The following is a 23,227-nucleotide window of genomic DNA, read 5'->3' as shown; positions in this document are numbered from 1 at the left end:
AATTATGAGGTACTATTTGCTTTTTAACACTGTTCCCAAAGTAAATGTTTATCTTCATCCTCACACAAATTTGAGATGCCTGCACAGATTTTAAAGTCCAACATATCCAACACTAGTCGTCACCTAAAGCTGTAGCCAAGCACGTAGGCAGAAAACCCAAATAGATTCAAAAAAAGAGAAAGGAGAAAGGGAAAAAGTAAACCTTACTGAGATTTCTGGGAACTTGATTATGTATCAGAAAAAAGAAACAGCAGGAGTAGTGCTGCTTTATTTTCACTCTGATGATAGTACGAGAGGAAGAAATAATACCCTGCAAAGGTCACTCTTATCCTGTTCATCTGTGACAAGCTGATAATCTGGGATCTCAGAAAACTTTCTTTAAAAATCTTCACGGACACGCTCTTGTCAAAAGGATTAAGGTTTAATACATACCAGCAGATGCAACCGATTCGAGCATCTGCTAATCAGAGCAGTGTCAGTTTGCCGCACGCACCGGCTGGAGCTGATGAGAGCAGGAAGGTTTCCCATTCTTGTAGAGAAAGGCCAAATCCAAACATACATGAAATCATCTGTTGGCTATTCCTCCCAACTTACACATACGTGGCTGAACATCCCTTGCCCTGCACACGCTCCTCTGCCAGCAGGCGTGACAGGGACGGCGTGACAGACGTGCACTGCTCGCAGCCAGCGCGCCCGCAGCGCTGCTCCTAGAAAGCTTCAACCTTGGGACCATCTCAAACACCACCCACACAGGGTGGGAATGTCACTCCGCCTTTGGAGAGGGGAACCGCAGGAGGAAGAGTTTCCTGGATGTAGAGGCTTTGCGTCTTGAGTGCTGGGAGAAACCCACTGAAATTGTTCCAGATGGGATGCTTCCTTTTCTACTTTAAGTAATCCACCCGGATTTTCCAAACAGCACAAAGCCATCACACTGCAGCCAGAAGCAGGAGCACAGCTCTCAGAGGTGACCCTGTCTTTAAAACAGCCCGTAACTATAGCAAAAATGTCACAGCCCGCTGAGAGCAGCCTTCACCATCAGCCCTGTGGTCAGCCTGCACGAGCCCTCCAGTGCTGCTACAAGCGTCGGAGCTCACCACCTCAACGGCAGTTTGGGCACACCTCTATGAAACACTGTCATCCCTCTGTGTCCACACAAGCCATCCAAGTCAGTGGGAAAATGGCAGCAACTCACAGCCTTCATGAAAAGTGTTATGTAGTGCATGTAGCTCTGGAGTAGCTGGATGGTCTTATTAAAAGGTCATCAACACTTTAGGATGGACAGGGGATGCTTCTCAGTTTCAGAAGATGGGCTTATTCTCAAGAAGCCTTTCTGTCCCACAACCAAAGGGATTAAGCCCACAAAACCAAAAATGCACAGACCTCAAGTGAACAGATACAGAGAGCCCCTTGCCACTGGGAAAGCACTGCCTGGCTACCGTGTTGTGCTGCTGGACTCAGAAGCCTCTTTGGCAAAGCTGCACAGATGCCCACAGATTAGACGTGCTCAGACCAGCAGAAAGAGGCCTGGGCACTTTTATTTACTTTGTATATCATATCTGAAGACAGCAAAATCTAAGCCATCGATTTCAGCCCAAATTGCATTGGAAAAGACTCAGCACCATTCTGAACACCTGAAACAGCCAAAACCCACCGGTTTCTGTAAATGAGGAACTACAAACTCTGTCATAAACGCTACAGAAGGGGGGAATTGATTCTGAACCCACCAAATTTATCTTAATCTGTTTGTACCCCTACTTTTTTTTTAAAAAAAGAAAAAAATTCCTGACAACAACTGGGATGATAGCAAATACTCCGCAGACTGCGCTTGCAAAATACTTTTGGCGCGTACCAACCTCAGAAGCCAGACTCAGGCAAATAACAGGAACAAGGAAACCAGACTCTGAGTCTGGACTAGCAAATTTGCATGGACTGTTTTGAATACAGATTCAGCAAACTGTTTTTCACAGAGCCCATATGTCAATCCACAGCCCAAACCAAGAGCAATCCTAAGGCTCCTTTTCGATGCTGGGGGAATGCACCGCTCTTTGCTGAGTGGGAGGCTTTATTCATGGTTGGAGATACAGCTCCGTGTAAACAAAGATAAAACACCCAAACTCTTAGCTGTGCATTCCTGGCGCAGCAATAAGTGGGGCACTAAAATTAGAAATGCACATGGAAGAGTGCTCCTATGAGTCTTCAGTGCTCAACATTTTGCCTTGTTTTGTGGTTTGCCATCCTACAGCTGAAACTGTTCAATCCTGTCCCATCACTCTGCAAGAAAATATGTCCATTGCCTTTTCACTGCTTTTGTTATCCCCAACTGGTTGTCAAAAGAAGTGATGGAATAACAACCAACGCTGTCAAACATTTAAATCCCTTTTAAACTCCAGTCATTAGAAAACATTGTTTCCCAGTATGTTTGGAGCTTAATGAAAACGTATCACTGATTTTTTAATTTAATTTTCTTTACTTTTTTATTGTTCCATAGCTCACATTGAGAACAAGCCTCTTTTCCTTCAAAATATTACTCACTTAGGCTGACAGTGTTGCATAGTGGCAGATGTCTAGTACTGGGGGCAGTGATACAGAGGCAGGGACATAGGCATGAATCCTTAGGTACCTCACCTAACTCTGCCTTCATTTTCCCTATCCGCTAGATGAAAAAAAAAAAAATTTCTTTCTCATAATTTGTACAACCACATCACCTAAAGTCCTTCAAGCCAGACCAAGGTTTCAATTTGCTAGATCCCATACTCATGGGTAGTAAGAGGCAAATCACATTGAAGAGGTTGCCAAGCTACAAGGACAGAAGAGATTTTGAGAGGAAGCAGAGTAGAAATGCTATGTTCAAGGTCATTTAGCACAGTGGTGCTAGCTGGGAATGAAACAAGTCTCCAGAGTGCCAGCCCAGTCCCCTCTGGATCAAGTTGCCTCTGAGAGCTGTACACAAGCAGATTTGATCTTGACCATCAAAGCATGGTTTTTTGCTCTTTAAGTACTCCATAAATTTTGGCCACCCAGTATTTGCTTTTAAAAAAAGGCTAATTACCTTTGGGCCAGGTACATCTTACTACCTGGTATACCTCCCACAAAGTCCTATTTTGCCAAACAGACAATCTGTTGGAAATTCGTGTTAAAACTCAAAAGTTTCAGAAGGCAGGTGTCCAATTCCAGACAAAGCAATCAGCATTCAATACATAATTCACAGCAGGGACAAAAAATCCTGAGCTTTCGTATGCTGCTATTTCCAGTATTTCATTTTCACAGACTCTGCTGGAAGCCCTCTCTCCAGAGTCACAAAGTTTTCTTGTTTGTAAAAAAATGCAAAGATTTATTTTATGGGCTGAAATTTGGCATGTTTTTTTTTCTTAAGGCCTTGCTGCGCTCATCTCTTAGGCAAGGATTTAGGCAGAAAAAGTAAAAACTGGGCAAAATACCCTTTAATAGAGGAGCCAGATGACCACAGCATTCACCACCTAACATTTTAATCACTTTTGACTGCTTCTATGACTCAGAGACTTTCACTTGCAAGTCATGGGCTCAGCCCTGGGCTGAGGTGATGGCGATCGAAAGCTGCTTCTCACCCACATGTTGCTGATGGCCAATATGAAGTAAACTATCAATGCCTAGAAAAACTCTGCTGCACGGGACTCTCAACAACTGCAAGACAGAGACAAGAACTAACCAGAAGTGAAGCCTGAGAGAATCTTTCAACTTGCGGTTCAGCAACATTGGGTTGACTCTCACTAGGGTACCAGACTTGCAGAAGGACCTCCTCCCACCATACCTGCTGCTATGGGGAGGAAAGATCTTTGCTCCATAAAGGATCTACGTTGACAAAATGCTTTCCAAACTCATCACTTCAGAGGAGATGGTAACACAGCTCTGAAGGACACCAGCATCCTACCATCTCTGCCTGAGGCATGGGAAGCATCCAGCAAGACCTGGGTGACTCCTCTACCTTCACTTTCCAGCTCAGCTGCCTTGAATTAGGCAAGATCACTGGGTACAAGGAGGGTGCTGCTCACTGCAGGTGTCAAAACTCTCCCTCTGCCCTCTATTAATGGTGGTCATGGCAATGTCCTTGTCACCTGCCTGGCACACAAAAAATCTTACCAGAGTGATGCTCAGGTAAGCAATGCACGGATGATGCAGAGATTCATATTCATCCATGTCCTCAACAGCAGGTCTGCTGGCCAAGGGGAATTATCTGCGGTTGATATTGGCTCACTCATTCTGAGAAGTATTATGGACTTTCCAAACCTACTGCAGAGGGTACAAATCCCTCTGCTTCAGAGGCACCTCCCGGTGCAGTGTGTCTCACTGTAATCCTGAACTCGTACCAAGGATCGAAAGAGCTTCCCTCTGTATGAATTTAGGCCAACGGGTCGTGAATGTTAAATAAACTCCTTGTCATTATCCTGCTATCACTCCTACTCCAGTGAGAGAGGACTATGTTACAGTTTAGTTTATGTTGCTTTAAAACTATCTTAAAGATAACATAAAAAAGAAACCTAAGAATAAAATTTCTCTTATTCCACAATAGAAGTATCCCCAAGGGCAAGGTATACCTATAAAATTATTATAATGCTTTAACTGCATAAGCACAACTGGAAACACCTTCTCTGAAAACAAGTCGTAACTCTATTTTCCTATCTGCAGACATTATCCTGGTAAATTTGGGAAGGTCAGCTAAGGTGTAATCCAATAAACGTGGTGATGTTCTGAGTAAGTACCTCACAATTCACAGTCTAATCTATTATCCTACTGTAAGACCATCAAATGACTCACCAGTTTTAATACTTAGGACAGATCAAACAAAGGAAAATATCAAAGCTTTACATTCTAGTTCCACCTTTCAAGGACTTGTTTGAGTACTCTTTAATTACAGCAGATCATACATTCAACTCTGGCATTTTCTTTTTCTAACAGCTATAGTTAGAAGTTGCTGTAGCTGTACTTCCACAGGACATCATTACGTTAACCAATAAATCTTGAAAAGTCTGACAAAACTGAACAAAGAAACTTGGGATTTGGTCCCAGAGATGAAATTCAGCTTCTTCTGCCCACTGGAACACACACAGTGACTGTAACACACCAGGGAGCAGCAGCAACCCATCGCTCCTGGGTGTAGGGTACAAGTCTTCAGAGCCCCCACCTGAACTGTGGGCAAAAAGCCACGGGAACAAGCATGTGTACCAAGCAGCACACGTCATCTCGGAGGTTGATGAATTTAAGAGGTAAGATCAAGTCCAAAACTTGGGCTATGTCTCCTGATCTTCCAGAAACTCAAATACACCTGCAGAACTTTGCATTTGAACACTGTGATTTTTTTTTTTTTTTTTTTTAAAAATGGTATAGGCACAAAATAGAAGTGAAAAAACAACCTATTCACAGAACACCAGATCCCAAAGGAAGAAGTATCAGGAGACAGACAGCAGTACTGTCAGCAAACTGCAAATGCTTAGCAAAGGGGTTACAGAAGTTACATGTCTCTACAAAGATGCTGGTGCTGACCATGGGCATTGCCAAAGAAAATGGTGAGTACAGATCTCTTCCAGTTAACTCTCACAGTGTTTTCACAGTAGAAATCATTTCCCAGTAACAGTGTGCGTTCGTATGTGTTTGGCCCACGCAAATAAAATGAACACGGGTTATTCGACACAGTGCTTGAGCACTATCACTGCTAAAACTTCTCTCATTTATCGCCACAACAAAAACCCACTGCGAAAAGGATTGAATTTCATCTGGTTTATGCTGTTGCACTTTTTGACTGACTGACCCAAATCAGACTGTTTTTCAGGGACAAGCCTGTAAGCTTATGCAGTGACTATGTACAGGCTGCTAGAATGAAAGAAGAGTTTATTAGGAGGTCCCTGCAGAAGGGATGGAAACCACACAGGTCACCACACCAGAGCCTCTGTGTGCAGATGGATGCTTTCAAAAGTGCACAAATCTGATTTAACTCTGCTTTTGCTAAATTCACATACTTAAACAAGAGCAAATCTAAACTAATGTCAATTGTTACTTTAGTTCTGCTCCAAAGGTATTGTTTCTCAATTATTTAAAAGATACAACAGCGAAAAGCCATAAACCAAAGAGAAGGCCTGTATGGATAATGGGTGTGCACTGCCTCACTCAGCTATCCCTTTGATACTTTTGACTTTAGGGGTTTTATTCAGGGCTGACATTGGTAAGACAAACACTGCACACATATAGCTGCATACATGCCTACAAGACCTATATACATGTAAGAAATGAGATCAGTCATGAGATTAGGGAGCAAAGGCAGTGCACAACTGGGCACAAACACATCTGGGATGATTTATGAGATCTCAAGAATTGCCCTTTCCAAAGTGCCACTGGGGTGTCACCGCTTCTTCTGATAAATAGATAACATCTCACCAGAACTTAAATAGCTCCACTCGAGCACTACCTAGATGAGTGACAAAAATCAGCTGAGCTGCTGTCACCCCTGCAGTCCTTGTCTAGACACAGCAGAGTAAGTGCAAATTCCAGTCTGCCTTGCTGGGCTACAGCCACCCTGACAGCTGAGCTATGATCCAAGCCACTTCGTCGCCACTGATTAGACAACAAAAACAAAAGAAAACAACTTGAGATACAGATATCTGAATCCTTCTAGCAGTGTGACAGATACAATTAACAAAACAGAAAAACATCAAGAAAGTAAAAGCGTAAAAGTAATTGTGAACTAAGCAGGTTTTAATTCACAAGCTATTGTTGGTGGGAAGTTGAGGTGAAAGAAATTACACTTTTATCAAGTATTTTTCTAACAATGTCTGTGGCAATCTAATACTCAGGATCAGAGGCCTTTCACTCAGAGGTATGGCAGCTTTTGAGCTGGTGCCCCCTTTAGCGTGGCTGCACCCTTCTCCCCACTGACAGCCACATCTGGATGCTATCAGGAGGAACTGGCACGTCTGCTCGCAACAAATACCAAGCAGTTAGCAAATTGACTCCAGCAGTCAATGCTGGCCACTTTCCCACTCTCTGTTTATGCAATGTGCCACTAACCTGTTGAGTCCGAGGTTTGTAAGGAGAGCTGCTCTCTAGGTCAGCCAGGATGCTGGTCAGAGAGTCAATTTCTGCATCTAAACTGGACCGCCTCTCCTCAAGCGTCTTGCCACCAGGATTCACCTTAAGGAAGAAAGAAGAGTTCCAGTTATTCAAACCACTTGGCCTGGCACATGGTTTCTTACTGTCCTCATAGAGCTGCTACCATGCCCAGCAATAACTCCCGGGTTGCAGGGACAAACATGCTGAAATGCTATAGCTCTCTCCCAGAACCAGCAGCAAGCCTCCATCTCATAAGGACTTAAGGTGCTTTGGGGCTTTCCTTCATGAATTTCCCACAACGGTCCTATTGTGTTAAATTGACTTGGAGGATTACGCAACTTGGTGTGCAATCGCTGCTGAGGTGAAGAAGCAGGACAATCCCCGCTCCCACAGATGGAAATGATGCATTTTAGAAGGATGCCTGGCTGGGCAACCAGAGCTGGGGACAGACTTGGAGCACCTGGATCCTGGGAGCATCTTTTCAGCCACATCCCCATCCCAGACAAAGCACAAGCAGAGCTGAGCTGCAAGCCACAGTGGCCAGTGACCAGCCACCCACACCTATTATTACTTTAAATCAATTTGTGGTAACTGTACCTGTCTGATTCAACACTTCATATTTTCCATCTAAAAAATGAGGTCCTTCAAGGAGGAGTGAAAAAGTTCAATTCATTTCTAGCAGATTCAAGGTGAAGGGCATGATTTGCAATAAGCAGTCACAAAATAACATAAATAAGGTCCTTCTGAAAAGGGCTATTACACAGCAAAGCCTATGCCAAGAGCAAATACCAACCTACACTCAGGACCCTTTCTGATTCAACAGATCTTGCTTTCTTTCTGCTTTCAAAACAGCCCAGCTCCACTTGTACCCAGGCTGGTAGGGATGATCATTTCAAAGAGAAGAGACAAGAATTTTCACTACCACCATCCACCTCCAGAAGTAAAACCCAGGTCTCAGCACTGCAGGAGAATATGCAATCCCCAAGACGCTGTACAAGGGCTGTACTCCAATCCTTGCTAGAATAAGCATTTTCAAAGAGGACTCATTCACACGCTTTGTTTTTGAAAAATCAACCGAGTCCAAAACCTCTTAGAAGGACCTCCGTGCTCTACAGCCCAACCCAACAGCAGTATCTCCCAGCAGTGCCCAAAGGCAGGTACAAGGTAGGAAATACCTCCCTCATCAGTGTTTTCAGTGCTTTGGAAATTAGGCAGATCTGTCAGGAATGAGAAGTTCGAGAAAACCAGCTAAGGATCCCTATCAGGTGCGATGTAAGTGCCAGGAGCTAGCCCCACTGAGCCAGCCCACATTTAGGGCATGCACAGAAACTGAAGTTCTTGAGTCAAGTGAAATATTACACATTGAAAGTCTTTTCTCAACCTGAGTCATAGTCAGTAATTTTCTTCTGTCCTTCCATGTCTGACTTATCTACAGATCCCCCAGACAAAGTCTCTCCATGTACGTGCAACCACAGAGTTCAGTGCAGAAGAGCTCATTCACAGCTTGACTACTACAATAATAAAAATGCTAAAGAATTACCTAACAACTCACCTAATTTCAACTGTAAAGCCTGTTCAGACCATACCAGCACCTCCCCACAGACAATCCAGCTCTGTTTGCCTTCACTCTCACCAAGTTACTTTGATTTTCCAAGCCAAAAATTGGCCTTTTCCTTTGGCTCACTGGCTGTTCCAGATAGTTTTTATTTAAATTTCATTTCAGGAGCATTTGATCATTACCTGTTTTACAGAACTCCCCAGTCATCAATCCAACACATAAATGGCAAGTTGGTCAAAGAGAGACAGACTATGCAAAGCAGGCAGGCTCTGATCTGCCAAGCTTATACGTGCTGAGGCATTCATTAGTTCCTAATGATTATTAAATCTTATTGGATTACAATAAATTTGGCTTGACTAACAAGAAAATGGAAGCTCCAATGTGCTTTATGCAAGAACACGTCATTTAAAAGGCTGAGAGTCAGGTTAGAAACTACTTATAAACTCAATTCTTCTTGCCTATTTTTATTATAGAGCCAAAGTTTTTCCATCCAAACTATCGTTCAAAAAAAGAAATACTTCTCACAGGAACTACCCCAGACCGTTACTCCTGGCTAGCTGCAGGCACCTGGATTTTTAGATCTGCAAAAGTACAATTTCCTTTCCACTATTAGTGCACTTCATGGCTCTTGTTTGGTTTTACTCCATCCTCCAGTTGTTGGCCTATAACTACAGGCCAGCCACAGGCTTCCCAGACACAAAACCTGTCATTACTCCACTCCAGCAAATTTTTAAGCTAAGCAGCCAAAAGCCAGCCTGGAAAGTGGGGGAGATGCGAAGGGCACCCAAGGCCCCAACATTTGAGGTGATAAATCAAGTCAATAGCAGACCTGGGAATAAAACTGGAGCCCACACATAGCCTGTTTGGTACCCTGGCCCTGGAGAGGAGGGATGGTGGCAGATGAGAAGATCAGATGATTTAATTTCTGCTTCTTAGAATTTCTGGGCCATATTATTCCCAGGTTCTCATTCCCCAGAACAATTACGCAATAGCTGACCAGCAAATGCTGCAGAACAAGCTGTAAGGTTGTAAAAGTTAAATGTCCTTAGGAAACCTAGAAAAATAAAATAAAATAGCATGGAAACATCTCTATTGATTCTGGGCTCTGCAAAAGATTTATTTATTCAATTAAAACATAATCAACATAGATTAAAAGCCCAATTCTACAAATGCTGGGGCACAACGCAGTACGACAGTGCCAACTAATAATGCTACCGATGTGTGTGAGGGCCTACTGGGACAGGTCTGGACTTTAAGTACATTTAAGAAAAGGTAATCCTTACAAAGACGGGTTTCTGCTTGCTCTCTTTTTCCCATCTCCATGAATCTTGCATTCTTTTCCCCACAGCGCTCCAGATTCAACTGAAGGATTTGATGCATGTGGAAACAGGAGAAGAATTTGCAATGCTAACTTTAGCAAGGGAGGGTTAAGTTATTTCTCTTCTCATGCTCTTCGTCATGACGTTGCTATAAAAGTTTTATGATATTGCTCTGGAACCAAACCCAAGCGCCAGGTCCCAAGGCACAACAGGTTTGCACAGACACGGCTCTGCTCCGAGAAGCCCAGACTGGTTAAGCTCACAACCTTGCAGATACAAACACCGGAACCAGAAAGAACTGCTAATTCTATTTCTGTCTGAGTTTATGGCATTGTTGCAAACCTGTCGCTTGCACACCCTCCCTTTCAGGCAGCAGAATATGGAACAACGGGTTTAAAAAGAAAAAGGATGCTATCTTTGGCCCAGCCAACGTGAGTTCGACAAAAAGCAAACATAAGTCAACCCAGTCCAACAAATTACTCATGCCAGAGACTATCCACTCACGTGAACTTCTGCGACGCCTACACTCCTATCCCCTGGCTCAGTCCCTGCTGCAAGGCAAAAGGGAGAAAAATTGCAGAGAGCTTCACTGCTTAGCTTGTTTGCCTGCCCCTGAATTCCTGGTGTGCAGCTCAGAGCGGCTGTGATGGCAAACCACTCCCAAGCCCCATCAACTCACTCTGTTCTAATGAAAACTGGCTTTAATTTTACTAATCCTACCGCCCAACACCAGCCAGTGCCACAGGTACCCCCGCACCACTCCAAGGGACATTCATTACAGAATATGCAGTGCAGAGGGCAATGCAGGGCCTCAAAATTTTGCCTTGCTGTGCTAAAAAGGCCGTAAAAATATTCACCAAGCTAGAAGACATGAAAAGCACAATGATCTCCCTTGATGCCACCTTTTCCTAGATCACTTGCTCTTATCACATTTTGCAGGTTATAGCTGAGAGACAAGAATGCTTCTCATTTGTTCAAGTCAGCTCCTTGCAATGGGCTCAAAGAGAAGAATCTGGCTCCCAGATGTTCTTTCTAGCTCCTGCTCCAAATTCCTTTCCCTACCCAGATCCAACCGCCTCTCTTTTACTCTGTTTTCCCCTCTCTCCATGACCTGTTTGCTGCCATGCAGTGCTGCAGCTTGGGACAGTCATTAGTCCCTGGGACGAGAGATGCAATGTGGGCTGCCAGGCTGGCCTCTGAGCCTCTATGGGAAATCACGTTGATGCCCGGTGGTGTTGCTGTGTCAGGGAAAGATGGAGGGTGGCCTTGCAGTAGTGACCTGCTGACTTACATGGACAGCAGGTTAGAAGTAACTTCAGAGTACTAGTCTATATTTCTACCAACACAAGGCAATGGCCAAACTGCTCAACACTTTCAGAGCATCAGGACTTTGCCTATTACAGTGCAATTTTCCAGCATCAAGATCCACTTTCTCCCCCTCCACCTTAGCCTCGCTCAAGTCTTCTCTAAAGTAGGTTGAGCTGAGTGCATTTCATGAGCATTATGGCTGGCTCATCCTTTGAGCTGAGCCCCAGGAACATGAGCTGTCGTTATGGGAAAATGTAGTACTGTTATATATGTACAGACACGTCCAAGACAGCAGAGCTACAGCTAGACACACAACCTTCCTCGTGGCATCAGCTCATGCTGCACGCTGTGCTATCACAAGTCACCGATAACCTCATAACTCACAAATGGAAGAATGGAGATGAACATCATGGATATTAGGAAAGGTCGTAGCTAATAACTCGAAACAAACAGGCTGGGGGCCCTCAGTGCCTTCTGTTCCCGGTACATTGGTTTTACTGGGAGCCTGAGGTGCTTGGGGAGCTCTCTTTGGGCTGTGACAGGTCACTGTTTGCATTTACACATCCAAGAATGGGGAAAAGGAGGGAGCAGAAAAGCCCTTTGCAGCACAGGTACTCATGGGAAGGAAGGACTAAAGTAACAAGAGAAGCAAGCAAATCAGCGTTGTGAGCAGGCAGATAGTAAATAAGGACTTTTGTCTTAATAGACTTTATTGTCTTTTCCTCAAGTAAATGTGACTGAGCCACAGTCAAGGTGGCAAAGCTGATAAATTCAGTGACCACTGCCCGCTTCACCAGGCTGCATCCACAGCAGCCACCTGACACGTTCTGCAGGCTGTCGAAATCCTGGATAGGCACTGAGGTGGTAGGAAGAGCAATTGAAACTAGCTCTCCAAACAAGGAGTTAGCATCTCTTTCTACTTCATGGCCTCGGGCGCTGGGCTTAGACAGTGCTGCAGACAGAGAAAGAAGGATGGGGCTCTTATTTCCTATTTCAGCTGGGGGCAGGAGGGGGACAGGAGGGAAAGATGTTTGATTTTGATGGCATCCACTATACATAAAAGAAGAGACTGTGAGAAATGTTAAGCAGGAAGAAAAGAAGTGATTCAGTCTTGATATACTTCAGGCTGAGGTTTGTGTTTAATTTTTCCCCTTTTTTTTTTTTTCCTCCTTTCTTTGCGCTTTCTCCAACAATACCACTGCCAGAGGCAAGATCCATTTCAGACACACACCCTTGCTACCCCATCTCTCTCACTGCAGAACTTCCCAGACTTTGCTCCAAGGTCACAAAAGCCATTTAAAGCCCAAAAACACTGCAGTGGCAAAAAGGTGCATCCTCAAGGGCATCTATCAGGAAAATGGAGCACCCTGAAAATAAGCTGCTGTGTCTGTTCTCCCCCGAGCCTAAAGACAAGTGCAAACATTTTCTTTCAAATTCCATAATGTAAATTAAAACAGTCCCAAGAGGCTGCCCCATCAAGCATGCACATGGAGACAAGAGCTGACTGCAACATTTGGGGTGAGGGGGGTCTAAGATGCTTGACTGATGCCTAATCGCTGTTCTAAGCACCAAGGAGGGGCTGAAAAGTAGTCGTGCCCTTTAAAAACAGAAAGATTGAGTCTTTTGAAACAAAACCAAAATGATGGAAGATTTCAGCAGATATGACCGCAGTGATTTCACCAGACGTGATTGTATCAAGGATCTAATAGAAAAGAACTTCCCTGCTGTTCCATCAGGCTGAAGCCAGGCCTGAAATATCCTTTTTAGTCTTTTGATGACATCAAGGATAAAAGCCAAAGAGAAGTTAGGTTTTGATTTATTTTTTCCCCTGCTCTTTCTTTTTTTCAGGCACAGAATAGTTTTACCTGGTTTGTGTTGCCGGATGTTAGCAGGACCAAAGGAAAACACTTCAAAAGTTCAAAGTGGGCTGTTCAAAGGCATGATTTGGTATCTCTCTGACGCCGCTGTCATTTAACTGAGCAACAATTCTACAACTCCAGCCACTTTTGAAGATCTCCCTGTAAGGAGGCAGGTGGGGCCTACGTGGAACAGGACTTAAATGGAGTGGGGGGCAACCATCCACTAAACACCAACCTACCTTACTGCCCCAAAAAGGACTAATAAATCTGCCAAGTATCTTCCCTTGGCAAAGTTCACACCAGCACCTGTGCCACAGCAAACTGCAGGAGAGATAGCAGGGTAAAGGGGACTGCACTCCAAGCTCAGCTCAGTCCCAGTCCTAGGGCATGGGTCCGAGGTAGCCACAGTTTCACATTCAATTTCTCCACTCATAGAAAATGAAAATAGCACCGAGTATCCTGAGGATTAGTTGATATTATCTCTGAAGCAACAAGGTGTTTTAAAGAACTGCATGAGCTTACAGCTGGGACAAATGAACAAGCAGATGAGGAAAAGTTACTTGTTAAGCATTGCTAGGAGACCTCTTGCAAAACCTTAACGATCAATTTATAAACTCACTGTGGTGTAGGAAGCTTATAAAAAGGACAAATAATAAAAATATTTAAAAAAAACAAACAGAGAAAGCAGATAACAGAAGAAGAAAGCATGAGACTAGCAAGCATCAGTCTCAAAGCAAAGGGGGTAGGTGTTTCGTCACTCAACATGCTATGAAGCTGCAGAGCTACTTCTGCTGCAAGATGCTGCGGTTGCTATGAGTTTACACGAATTTCAAAAGCAGCTGGAGAAACATGTGGAAGAAAACTCCACCAAGATGCTTAATAAGTAAAAAATGTTCTGTGCTTCCCCTTTTACATTTTTTACTGGACACTCACTACTGACCACTGGTGATCTGATTTGGCTCTCTATAGACATTTACATGAAGCTTCCACTTGTGCTTCCTATCTGCCAGGTGACATCAGCCAGGAGTCATTTCTGCTGGTGGGTACATGTCTCTGCAGGTTGATAACTGACCACCGCCTTAGTGCCAGGGCTTGGACCAACACCTGGAAACCCACTTCTTCCCTCCTCCTAGCCAAGAACAGAAATCACAGTCAATTTCACTCAGCCTCCTGGGACACATATATGAAAGACAGCAAAGACTTTGTTGCAGTTATGAATCTGTATAACAATAAAGATTTATATTTCCCTAGAGATCAGTGTGACAGGTACTGCTCACGTACAATAGTTAGGAAACATCCTTGTCCCAAGGAGCTTATTGTCAACTGGATACCAGCCTGGGGAAGGGAAAGCAGGTAGAGGGGTAGGAGTGAGGTGCTGCAACTCAGAGACACAACCAAGCTTCTTCTGGCCACCAAATGAAGCCACTAATCCACTGGGTCAACCCAGCTCCTGAATGGACATTTCATTCTCTGTATTTGTTGTCCTAGCCCTGACAAAACATGCCAGAAGACAACAAACCACTGCCCAAGCCATCCAAGCTCCTGCTGAAATTTCTCTGCAGGATGGCCCCAATTTTACTGGATCAGAGGGCTGGATCTGCGTCACCGCCATGCTGAGCACTGGCTTGTGGGCCCATGGCCCTTCTTCCATCACTGTTTAATAAGCCAATACCCTCTGCACATCCTGAGAGGGGCCCCAATCCCAAAACCAGCACCTTGGCTCCACTCAGGGGTAGGATGCCACCAGTGTGGATAGGCAGTGATAATGCCAGGGCAGAGCCCAGGACTACATTCCTTTCCAAACAGCTCCTACCCTTAACACTGGAGAGAAGCTTTTGCCACAAACACCCATGGTTTGTCCACGCTTCTCAAGACCACAGAAGAGGATTTCGCCCTGGATATTGGATGAACGAGGAGAAACAAAAAAGGATGAAGCTGCATCACAGAGGTTTAGCCAACAGGCTCCATGGCCTGGGGCATGCTCTGCTGAAGCACTGGGTCCAAGGCCAGCAGCAGATGACCCCAGTGGCTGTGATGGGACATGGACAATAGCCCATGAGATGTGCAACACTCCCTGTCCCATTGCCACCCTTGAGGACAACAGAAGGCAATTATACAACAGGAGTAAGGAGGATGCAGCAAATAGGTCAAAGCATTCAGTAAAATCCTCCTTGCGGCCTAGGTGTGCACTTGTAGACGTCCCAAAGCTGGACATGCTAACACAAAGGTCCTGTGCAGTCTGGTCCCCTCAGCCCCCATCTACTCTGCTCCAGGACGGTGTTATCCAGCTCCCTGCTCCCCGCATCACAGACTAACACCTCTACCTAGGGCATTCAAACCTGCACTCAGCTTTTTCAGGTTTCTCACCACTGCATTTTGCTCATGGAAGGAAGTTCTGGAGATTTCAAGGTTGGCTAAACAAGGATTTCAAAACTACAGTGCTACTGAAAAACAACAAAACAGCAAATGCCATTCAGTCGACTGGAGGAGGTTCATACTGTGGGCCAGCTAGTACATGGGGAAGAGGCACTGTGATCCTCAAGCATATGAAAGTAACACGACAGATTTCATAAGGAACAGTTGGGGGATGAAGAGAGAGGAGTCATCCCACGAGCCGACATCTGCCAGAGCAGCAGACCCGACAGTCCTGATAGTTTACTTAACGTGTCTGATCAAAAGCTTTGGGAGTCTTGTTTGTGTTAAGTGCTACCAGATGCAAAATCAGCAGCAAGATGAGAAGTGTATTAATAAACTAAGGAGGCACATAGAGTTATTTGAAAACTGAATGGGGAAGATGGGAAGAGAAGGGGGAGAATAAAACCAGTTTATTTTTCCATTAAGGCAATTTAATATTCCCCGGGTGGAGTTACAATCACCCGTCCTTGGGAATTAAATTGAATTAGTGAAACATTCCTGTTCATCAGCAGAATATTCAATATGAAGTGGAATATATCAATTTTTTCTTTATGCCTTCTGCAGGACAGCAATACTTCTGTGTTCAAGGGGCAAGAACAGCTGGCCATGAAATTCTTCTGACCCAGCACAACTTTCACTGACTTTAACCAACTTTATAGCAGCAGGGTATATATCCTTTTTTTAATTAATGCAATCACATTAGGCCTCATTATTGATAATTATGGTGGCTGTTAAAAGTTTCCCCTTTCTTTGCCCACTCCCCCGCCAACTTAAAATCTGCTCCAATATCATCACAAATTAATGTTTAATTAGCCATCAAGCAGAGCTGATGTTCCCCGCAGAGTATTGCTGCTTGCAGAAAAACTGAGAACTAAGAGGAGATATTGGATAGCATCACCTGCCTCCAAGGGGAATCATAACCGGAGAGTAACCAATTACCCCAATACAGTTGCAAAGTTTAATCAATGTAGAAACCAAATAGCTCATTAAGTGTCTGCTGCAATAAAGGAAGACCTTCCCACTGACTCGTACGATGTGAACATTACATTTATAAAAGATTCCATGGTGATGTCCAAGAGCAAAGACTCCCTTCATCTCCACATCCTGGCCAAGTTGTGATCTTCCTCTTTCCTTTTCTGGTGTTAAGAGAAGAGGGACGAGGAGGATGCCTCCAACGGCACAGGACGTGTCTGACAAGCCATGAATTACACACGCCTACGCGCAGGGTAAGCTGTCACACCCAGCCCCCCAACTCAGGATTTATATTCCACAGGGGAAAACCACACCAAACATCAGCTCCTGCCTGGTGCCACACTATCCTACAGCGAGGAAAGTGCAGAGCTGGAGGTGATTCTACTCCTTTCGATATTTCTGGTGAGTCTGGCGCTGAAACACCATGTCCAGTTTGGAAGGCAGTGTTCTAAAATCTTGAGAGACACCCCAGAAAAGCAGAAACAGCTGACAACGAGACACACAGAGAGCTCACTTCATTTCACTTATGAAGGAGATTGAGTAGCTTGATAGCAATATCTAAACAGCTTCACAGAATGAAAATGCCTGATACCACAAGACTGTCCAATCTAGCAAAACAGAAAAACACACAGCAGCTGGGAAGCTGAAGCCAGGGAAATTCTATTTATAAACAACAGAGATACTCGCTTATGTGTAATACTGCAGGTAATTAAATGCTAGAATAAACTTCCAAGATTTCTCCATCTCTTGATGTCTGCAGATCAAGGCTGGATGCCTTTGGTCTCCCTGGGTGACCGGGCAAAGCTTTATGATCTGCGATACGCGGAAGGGCACAGCTGACAATTTAATGGTTCTGCCTGGCCCCCACATCGACAGAGGCGAGAAAGCAACAGCACTGCTGCATTCATAAAGATCTATTGAAATCACTTTGTGTTTGTACCACTTTAACTGGAAATTAAATTTACATGAACAAACTCTATCCCACACAAGACTGTATATTGTGACAGTTAAATGAAGAGCTTTTTAAAAGGGACACATCTCAGGCAATTTTAATCAAAAAAGATAGGTTTTGTTAAAGCTACCAATTTCAGAAAATTAAGGTTGACTAAAACTGTTTTTAAAAACTCCTTTTGGAATTTAATCACATGTTAGAAACCCATATGCAGCTGCTTGTGTCACCTGCAAAAAGGCTGTATAAAACATAAGCATATGCTTAATTTTACACGTGTGCTTAAGTTCTATCAACTTTAATGAAGTTTAAGCACACAGTCAAGCTTCTCCGAATTTGAGAAAGCATTCCTGAACATGGGCTGTGAAGCTATTAGGAAATCACCACTGGAAAAAAAATGTAAAATTAAAATTGGCCAGTTGATTTTCACAGCCTGAATAAACTCCAAGTCCAGAAGTTAAACATATAACATACTTCTGAATTGTTTGCTTGTTTTGCTGTAATAGGAAGGGGTGCGCGCCAAAGCGTTTGCAAGGATTCAAGAATCTCCCAGTGAGCCTGGCAAAATGTCAACAAAATGAATGTATAAAACTACATGAAAGTCAATGGCTTGGGTTTGGCTTCTGCAGAAATGAGTCATGTTCAAAATCTACTATATGTCTCTCAAAGCTGAGAAGAGGAAAATCTGGACTCTGCCTCAGTCCGCACGTTTTTGGGGCGGCTGATGGCTGCAGTGCACGGGGTGGGCAACCCGCAGCTGGGCAGACCCTGAAGTTCTGATTCATGGAGGAAGGTCCTGCCTTCAAGAAGTTTACAATCTCATTTTCCAAACCATTAGGCCCACTTTTACCTTCCCTTCAAGGCTGCCAGATGTGTGTCTGGTATTTGATTTGGCTGGATGACCGTGGGTTTTCTTTCTGTTTTAACAACAACCTCCTCATTCGGACACCTTACCTTCTACACATTTCCTAAGTGAGGACCTCAGCTGAAGAAAAAGGACCTGAATTACACAGAAAGCTGAACAACAAATAACTTGTGCTGCCCAGAGACAGCTGCAAAATCCTGCAGAGAGAATCCCCAGTGTGCAGATCCTTCCCGGGTGAGCCCCAAGGTTTATTTTGATACTGTCCATATGCAGTAAGTGAATGGAAGTTGGTTTTCAATAAGAATTCAGGCATCAGATAACACATGTGTCCCCACTACACGTTAGACCTCAGGAAAACATCTTTTAACTGTAATTCTGCTTGGGGCCAACACAGCCGCAGAAGCCAAACAAGATTTATTTCTGCACAGAAAGTTTATTCCCCACCTAAATGTCTTTAAGAGGCTCACCCCGACCTTTGCACCGACCAAACACCGCTCCCAGAGGGCAGCCCTACCACCACCCGTGGGAAGTGCTGACACCCCAGTGTCTGCACAGACCTTGGCAGTAGCATCTTTTGGTAGCACACCAAGGGACATTACAGGGCAGAACCAGGGAATTTGCAGAACCAGAGATAGGGGGAGGAACGGAAGAGCAACTAAGGAGCGAGTGGAGTAACAGAGCTGAAGAGGAAGGCTAGACCTGGAATGTGACAAGACATGAGGCTGTTTCCATGGTAAAAGAGATGTAGAAATGAGGAGATGGAGAGAGAACTGTAGCTCGGGACTGTTGAATGAGAGGAGTTTGTACAGCACCTCTAGCAGAGCTGTCACTTGATGGCTTCAGCAACACTTGGAGTTGCTACAGCTTTCCCAAACATTTCTATTTTACTTCTCACACCACTAAAAAAAACACTAAAACATCATATGATGTTTTCCAGATGCTCATTTTCATCAGCAAATCAAAACTGAAAAATACAATTGTGGGGAATGGTCCTGCAAAGATGGAGTTTAATGGCAGCAGACACTTAAAATCATGCCTGCCCTTCTGTCCTGGAACAAATTCCTTCAGCTCTGGCTACAAAAACATTTCTCATTGGTTTTTCGACCACCTTTCAGTTTGCTCAGTCCCTGTGCCACACGCTCTTCACAGAGGCAACATTTTGTGACAACAAAACCACCCATCATGGGAGCTGAAGCTGTTTTTCACCAGCAATGGAAACTAAGAAACACAGACAGTAACCTCCATTTGAGCCACTTTTGTTCTTGGAAATTAGATGGTCTCACAACTTCTCCATATCTGCATCTCATTACCGCCAGGCAAAATTTGCATCAAAAATAGGATGAAGTTTGCCCTACTCTTTGAACTACTCCGGGGCTGTAAAACTGAATTCAGACAACTGGATTCTCCCATCAGTATAGCTGTATTTCCTTTCATCTTGTTTGACCACAGCTCATTTCTGTACTGCACAGCATCACAGTGCTTAAAGCACCAAAACCAAGGTGGGAATCTGACTCCGTCTGCTCTGTCACGTTCCAGCCTGCTGCCATGCCCAAGCTGCATGGAAAGACTTCAACCTTCTAAACCACATCTTCCAATCTCAGCCAGCTTCATACAAAAGGCGTAATGATTTGTCTGCTGCAATTTTCAGAATTCCTTCTTCTAACTGACAGTCTGTTTGTCTTAGTCTCGCTGCTGCATTACAGTTCCTTAATGCAACACAGGCTACCCAGGATTCGACACAGGAGCAACTGATCTTCCAAGAGATCCTTCCTAAGACCTGCTAATCCAACAGAAGATTTGAATAGCACTCAGAAATGAGAAGAATAGAAATTTCTTCAATTCTGATCATGTTATCTCACTCTCTTCCATCACTCAGCTCATCTACTTTGATGGGAGAATTCCCACATCTTCACTTTTTATTTTCCCTCTGCTTAAATAATTCTACCTTGGATATAATGAAGGTTTTGCTTCCTTTTTGCTAGGCTGATACTAGCTCTGACAAGATAAGATTACCTGCTTTTTCTGCATGCTCTCCATGCTTCCCCTATTACTTTCCACGTTCATGTCTCTATCAGCCATGGGTAGATAATCCAGGTTACAGATTAACCTCTCTGCAGATGCCAACAGTGAACCCCACTCCCGTGCTGGCAGTGTGACAGTGTCCCACAAAGATGTACCCACATAAGCCAGGAGGTGCCCACCAGGGCTTGTAACCTTGGGCCCAGCACCAGGGGACCGCAGCCCACTGTTTGGAGCCAAGGCAGCACATGTGCATAATGCTGTCCCATGTCTTAACCTGGAATGGTTTTAGCTTGGTGATCTCTGAACATCACCATCAGCAACATCTCTGACCTTTCTGTTTCCTATCACAACTTTCTGGATGGTCCCATACCCTTGTTTACATATGATCTGTATTAGGATTTTGCTTTCCTCTTCTCCCTCACCTCATCACCTGCTGTATGGCAGATTATCAAAAGCTGCTCTGTTCCATCTCCGAAAGCATCTCCCAGCCTCAGTCACAACCCTCCGCCCAAAGAAGGCATGAGTGCGCACCAGTGCAGGTCCTGCTGCATCCTGTGTTACTATATTAAACAATAACATAACAAATACATTAAATAACACAGTAATAAGCATGATGAAAATAATGAGCACAGTTAACTGTTTGGATCCTTGCTTCCTTTGTAGCCCTTGCCGAGAGGTTTAGCTATTAAATGCTGTATTGCATTATAGCATTGCCAAGATATTAATAGCCAGGCAGAGAGATGAATGGGAGGCTTACGTCGTACAATTAAAACTTTTCCAGTTTACCCTTTCAGTAAAATTTGTGGTTTATAATAAGCATCTTTGTCTATTCTGAAGAGAGTAAGGATTGGAAAGTTACATAGATGGGAACAGAGGTTCATTAAAGATTTAAAATAGAATGTGGTTTGGCATTGTAAAACAAACATGCATATAAGATGGGTTGCATCAAGAACTGCCTGAAAGAAATGCTCAGTGTTCCTTTTCTCTTGTGATCCTGGATCTAGTGGTTGTGTTACCCACAGAAAGGGATAAAAAAGCAGCAGGGAAAAAACGTGCATGATTGTTCCCCAATAATGTGGAGGTCTGCTCTATATCCCAAATCATTATGAATTTCTCATATATATATATATAGTGTATATATATATGCATATGAGAAAAACTTGCATTTTATCTATCATGCAATCAGATATTCATCAACATATTCAGACTTTGTATTACTGATTTTTCTCACCTTAGTGCCTAGAAACCCCTAATATGGAGCAAACACACACTGACCCATAGAGACTCAGTGAGCATTTAAACATGCAGAGAGCATACATGTTATTTGTTCAAGTCTAATTCAGCGCACAGCACATTCTTGTCTCTCAAACACATGAGGAATGCAGAAGAAGGGAAAGAGATCAAAAGCATTCCTGCAAAGCCAAGGTTTGAATAAGAGGGTTAACATTACCAGGTAATGTATTTATACTGTTGGACACAGCTTCAATTTAGATAAACGGCAGTTGCTTATCACATGGATTTTAATAAATCATGTCAGGAGTCACAGAAATCTGCAAAAGCTGGATCTCGAATGGCAAGCAATACACACAGACTATGGCTTTATTTACAGACTCACTGAGAGCTACTGCTGCTTGCCGGGAGCCAGGCAGCCCTCCCGGCAGTGAGAGCTGCTCTGCGTTACCGATTTCCTCACCAGCGAGCACCTACACCCAGGCCAATAATCCCACTGATTAACAAAATCTAGCACTAGAGGGAGGCTGAACACATGTTCTGCTCTCTTCGCCCTTTTCAGCTTCTCTGAACATTAAAAGGCAGGCGATTTAAAGCAAGCCCAGCATCCAGGCAGAGCCCAGCTGCCAGCCACCGAGCAGGTGCGCTGTTTAAGGCAGCACCCCCTGTAGGCAAAAATCATGCTCTTCCCTCCCCAACTATTTGTCAATATGTGCACCCAAAATAATAAAAAAAAAAAAAATTCCTCCATTCTGGCTGTTTCCTTAGCCGGTGAGTCACAGCCCACAAAGAGGCACCACTACTACTGCTCGCTGGGAGGGAGTCAGACAGCAAAATGCCTGGCAACCTCCTCCATAACAAGGATGAGGCTCTTGCTGCTCACATCTATTAACACGTTCCCACCTTCTCCCAGGCGTGAGTACTAGGTAGAAGCGAGCCGGGTCTCCTCTGAACAACCTCACAGAGACAGGCACAGATGCCTTCAGACCATGTTTTGGCATTTCTCCTTCCAAAATTTCTTGGCAATAGGAATTTGAGCCCTTCGGTTGATTTTTTGCATATCGCAACAGGATGATACAACCAGTGAGTCCAGTAGGTCTGAATGTGGGAACAGTTCCCTGCCCATGTAGCTGCAGCACTGCAGCCCCTCCATGCATAGGTGGTTATAACAAGAGCTATTAATAAAAACTATTTTATATTCCACTTCATGCAATTGTTCAACACCTGATTGCTTCTTCACTCTGACCCCCATTCTAAACCACTTTTGCACAGCGTAAATCCCAAATTCTTTCTGTTTTCAGCCGCTGATGGTGTTTACTCATTAATTTGCAGTTCTTGCAGTAATGAGGCAGTGTGATGTAGCAGACAGAATTGCTCTGGGATGCAGGAGATCTAGGTCCTATTTTTAGCCTGGTGACCTAGGCAAAACACTGTCCCTCCTTCAGCTTCCTTATCAGGGAGAGACTGGTATTTCTTTTGTAAAGTGTTTTGTGGCCTGTCAATAAAAAACTCACTGATAACAACCAGGGGTTGCTGGGAAAGAGGTGATCTCCCGGCTGAATACAATCCTCTCTTTCTGTGTTGAAGTAGCATCTAGGGTCCCAAATGAAAATCAGACCAGTATTGCAGGTGCAGCACCTGTGGGTATTTAGC

General features: G+C 44.1%; 1 protein-coding gene across 24 annotated transcripts in view; it reads right to left on the bottom strand.

Moving 5' to 3' along the window:
• The window catches only part of LPP (LIM domain containing preferred translocation partner in lipoma), a 348,425-nt gene that overhangs the window by 160,950 nt on the left and 164,248 nt on the right, over nt 1–23,227 (bottom strand). For all 24 annotated transcript variants that reach the window (XM_074877369.1, XM_074877381.1, XM_074877366.1 and 21 more), the window contains one exon: nt 7,036–7,158. In XM_074877369.1, the coding sequence (XP_074733470.1) occupies nt 7,036–7,158 (123 nt within the window). The remainder of the gene's footprint in view (nt 1–7,035; nt 7,159–23,227) is intronic.

Source organism: Strix uralensis, chromosome 9 (assembly GCF_047716275.1).
Source record: "Strix uralensis isolate ZFMK-TIS-50842 chromosome 9, bStrUra1, whole genome shotgun sequence".
NCBI lineage: Eukaryota > Metazoa > Chordata > Aves > Strigiformes > Strigidae > Strix > Strix uralensis.
This window is presented reverse-complemented; position numbering and strand designations above follow the sequence as displayed.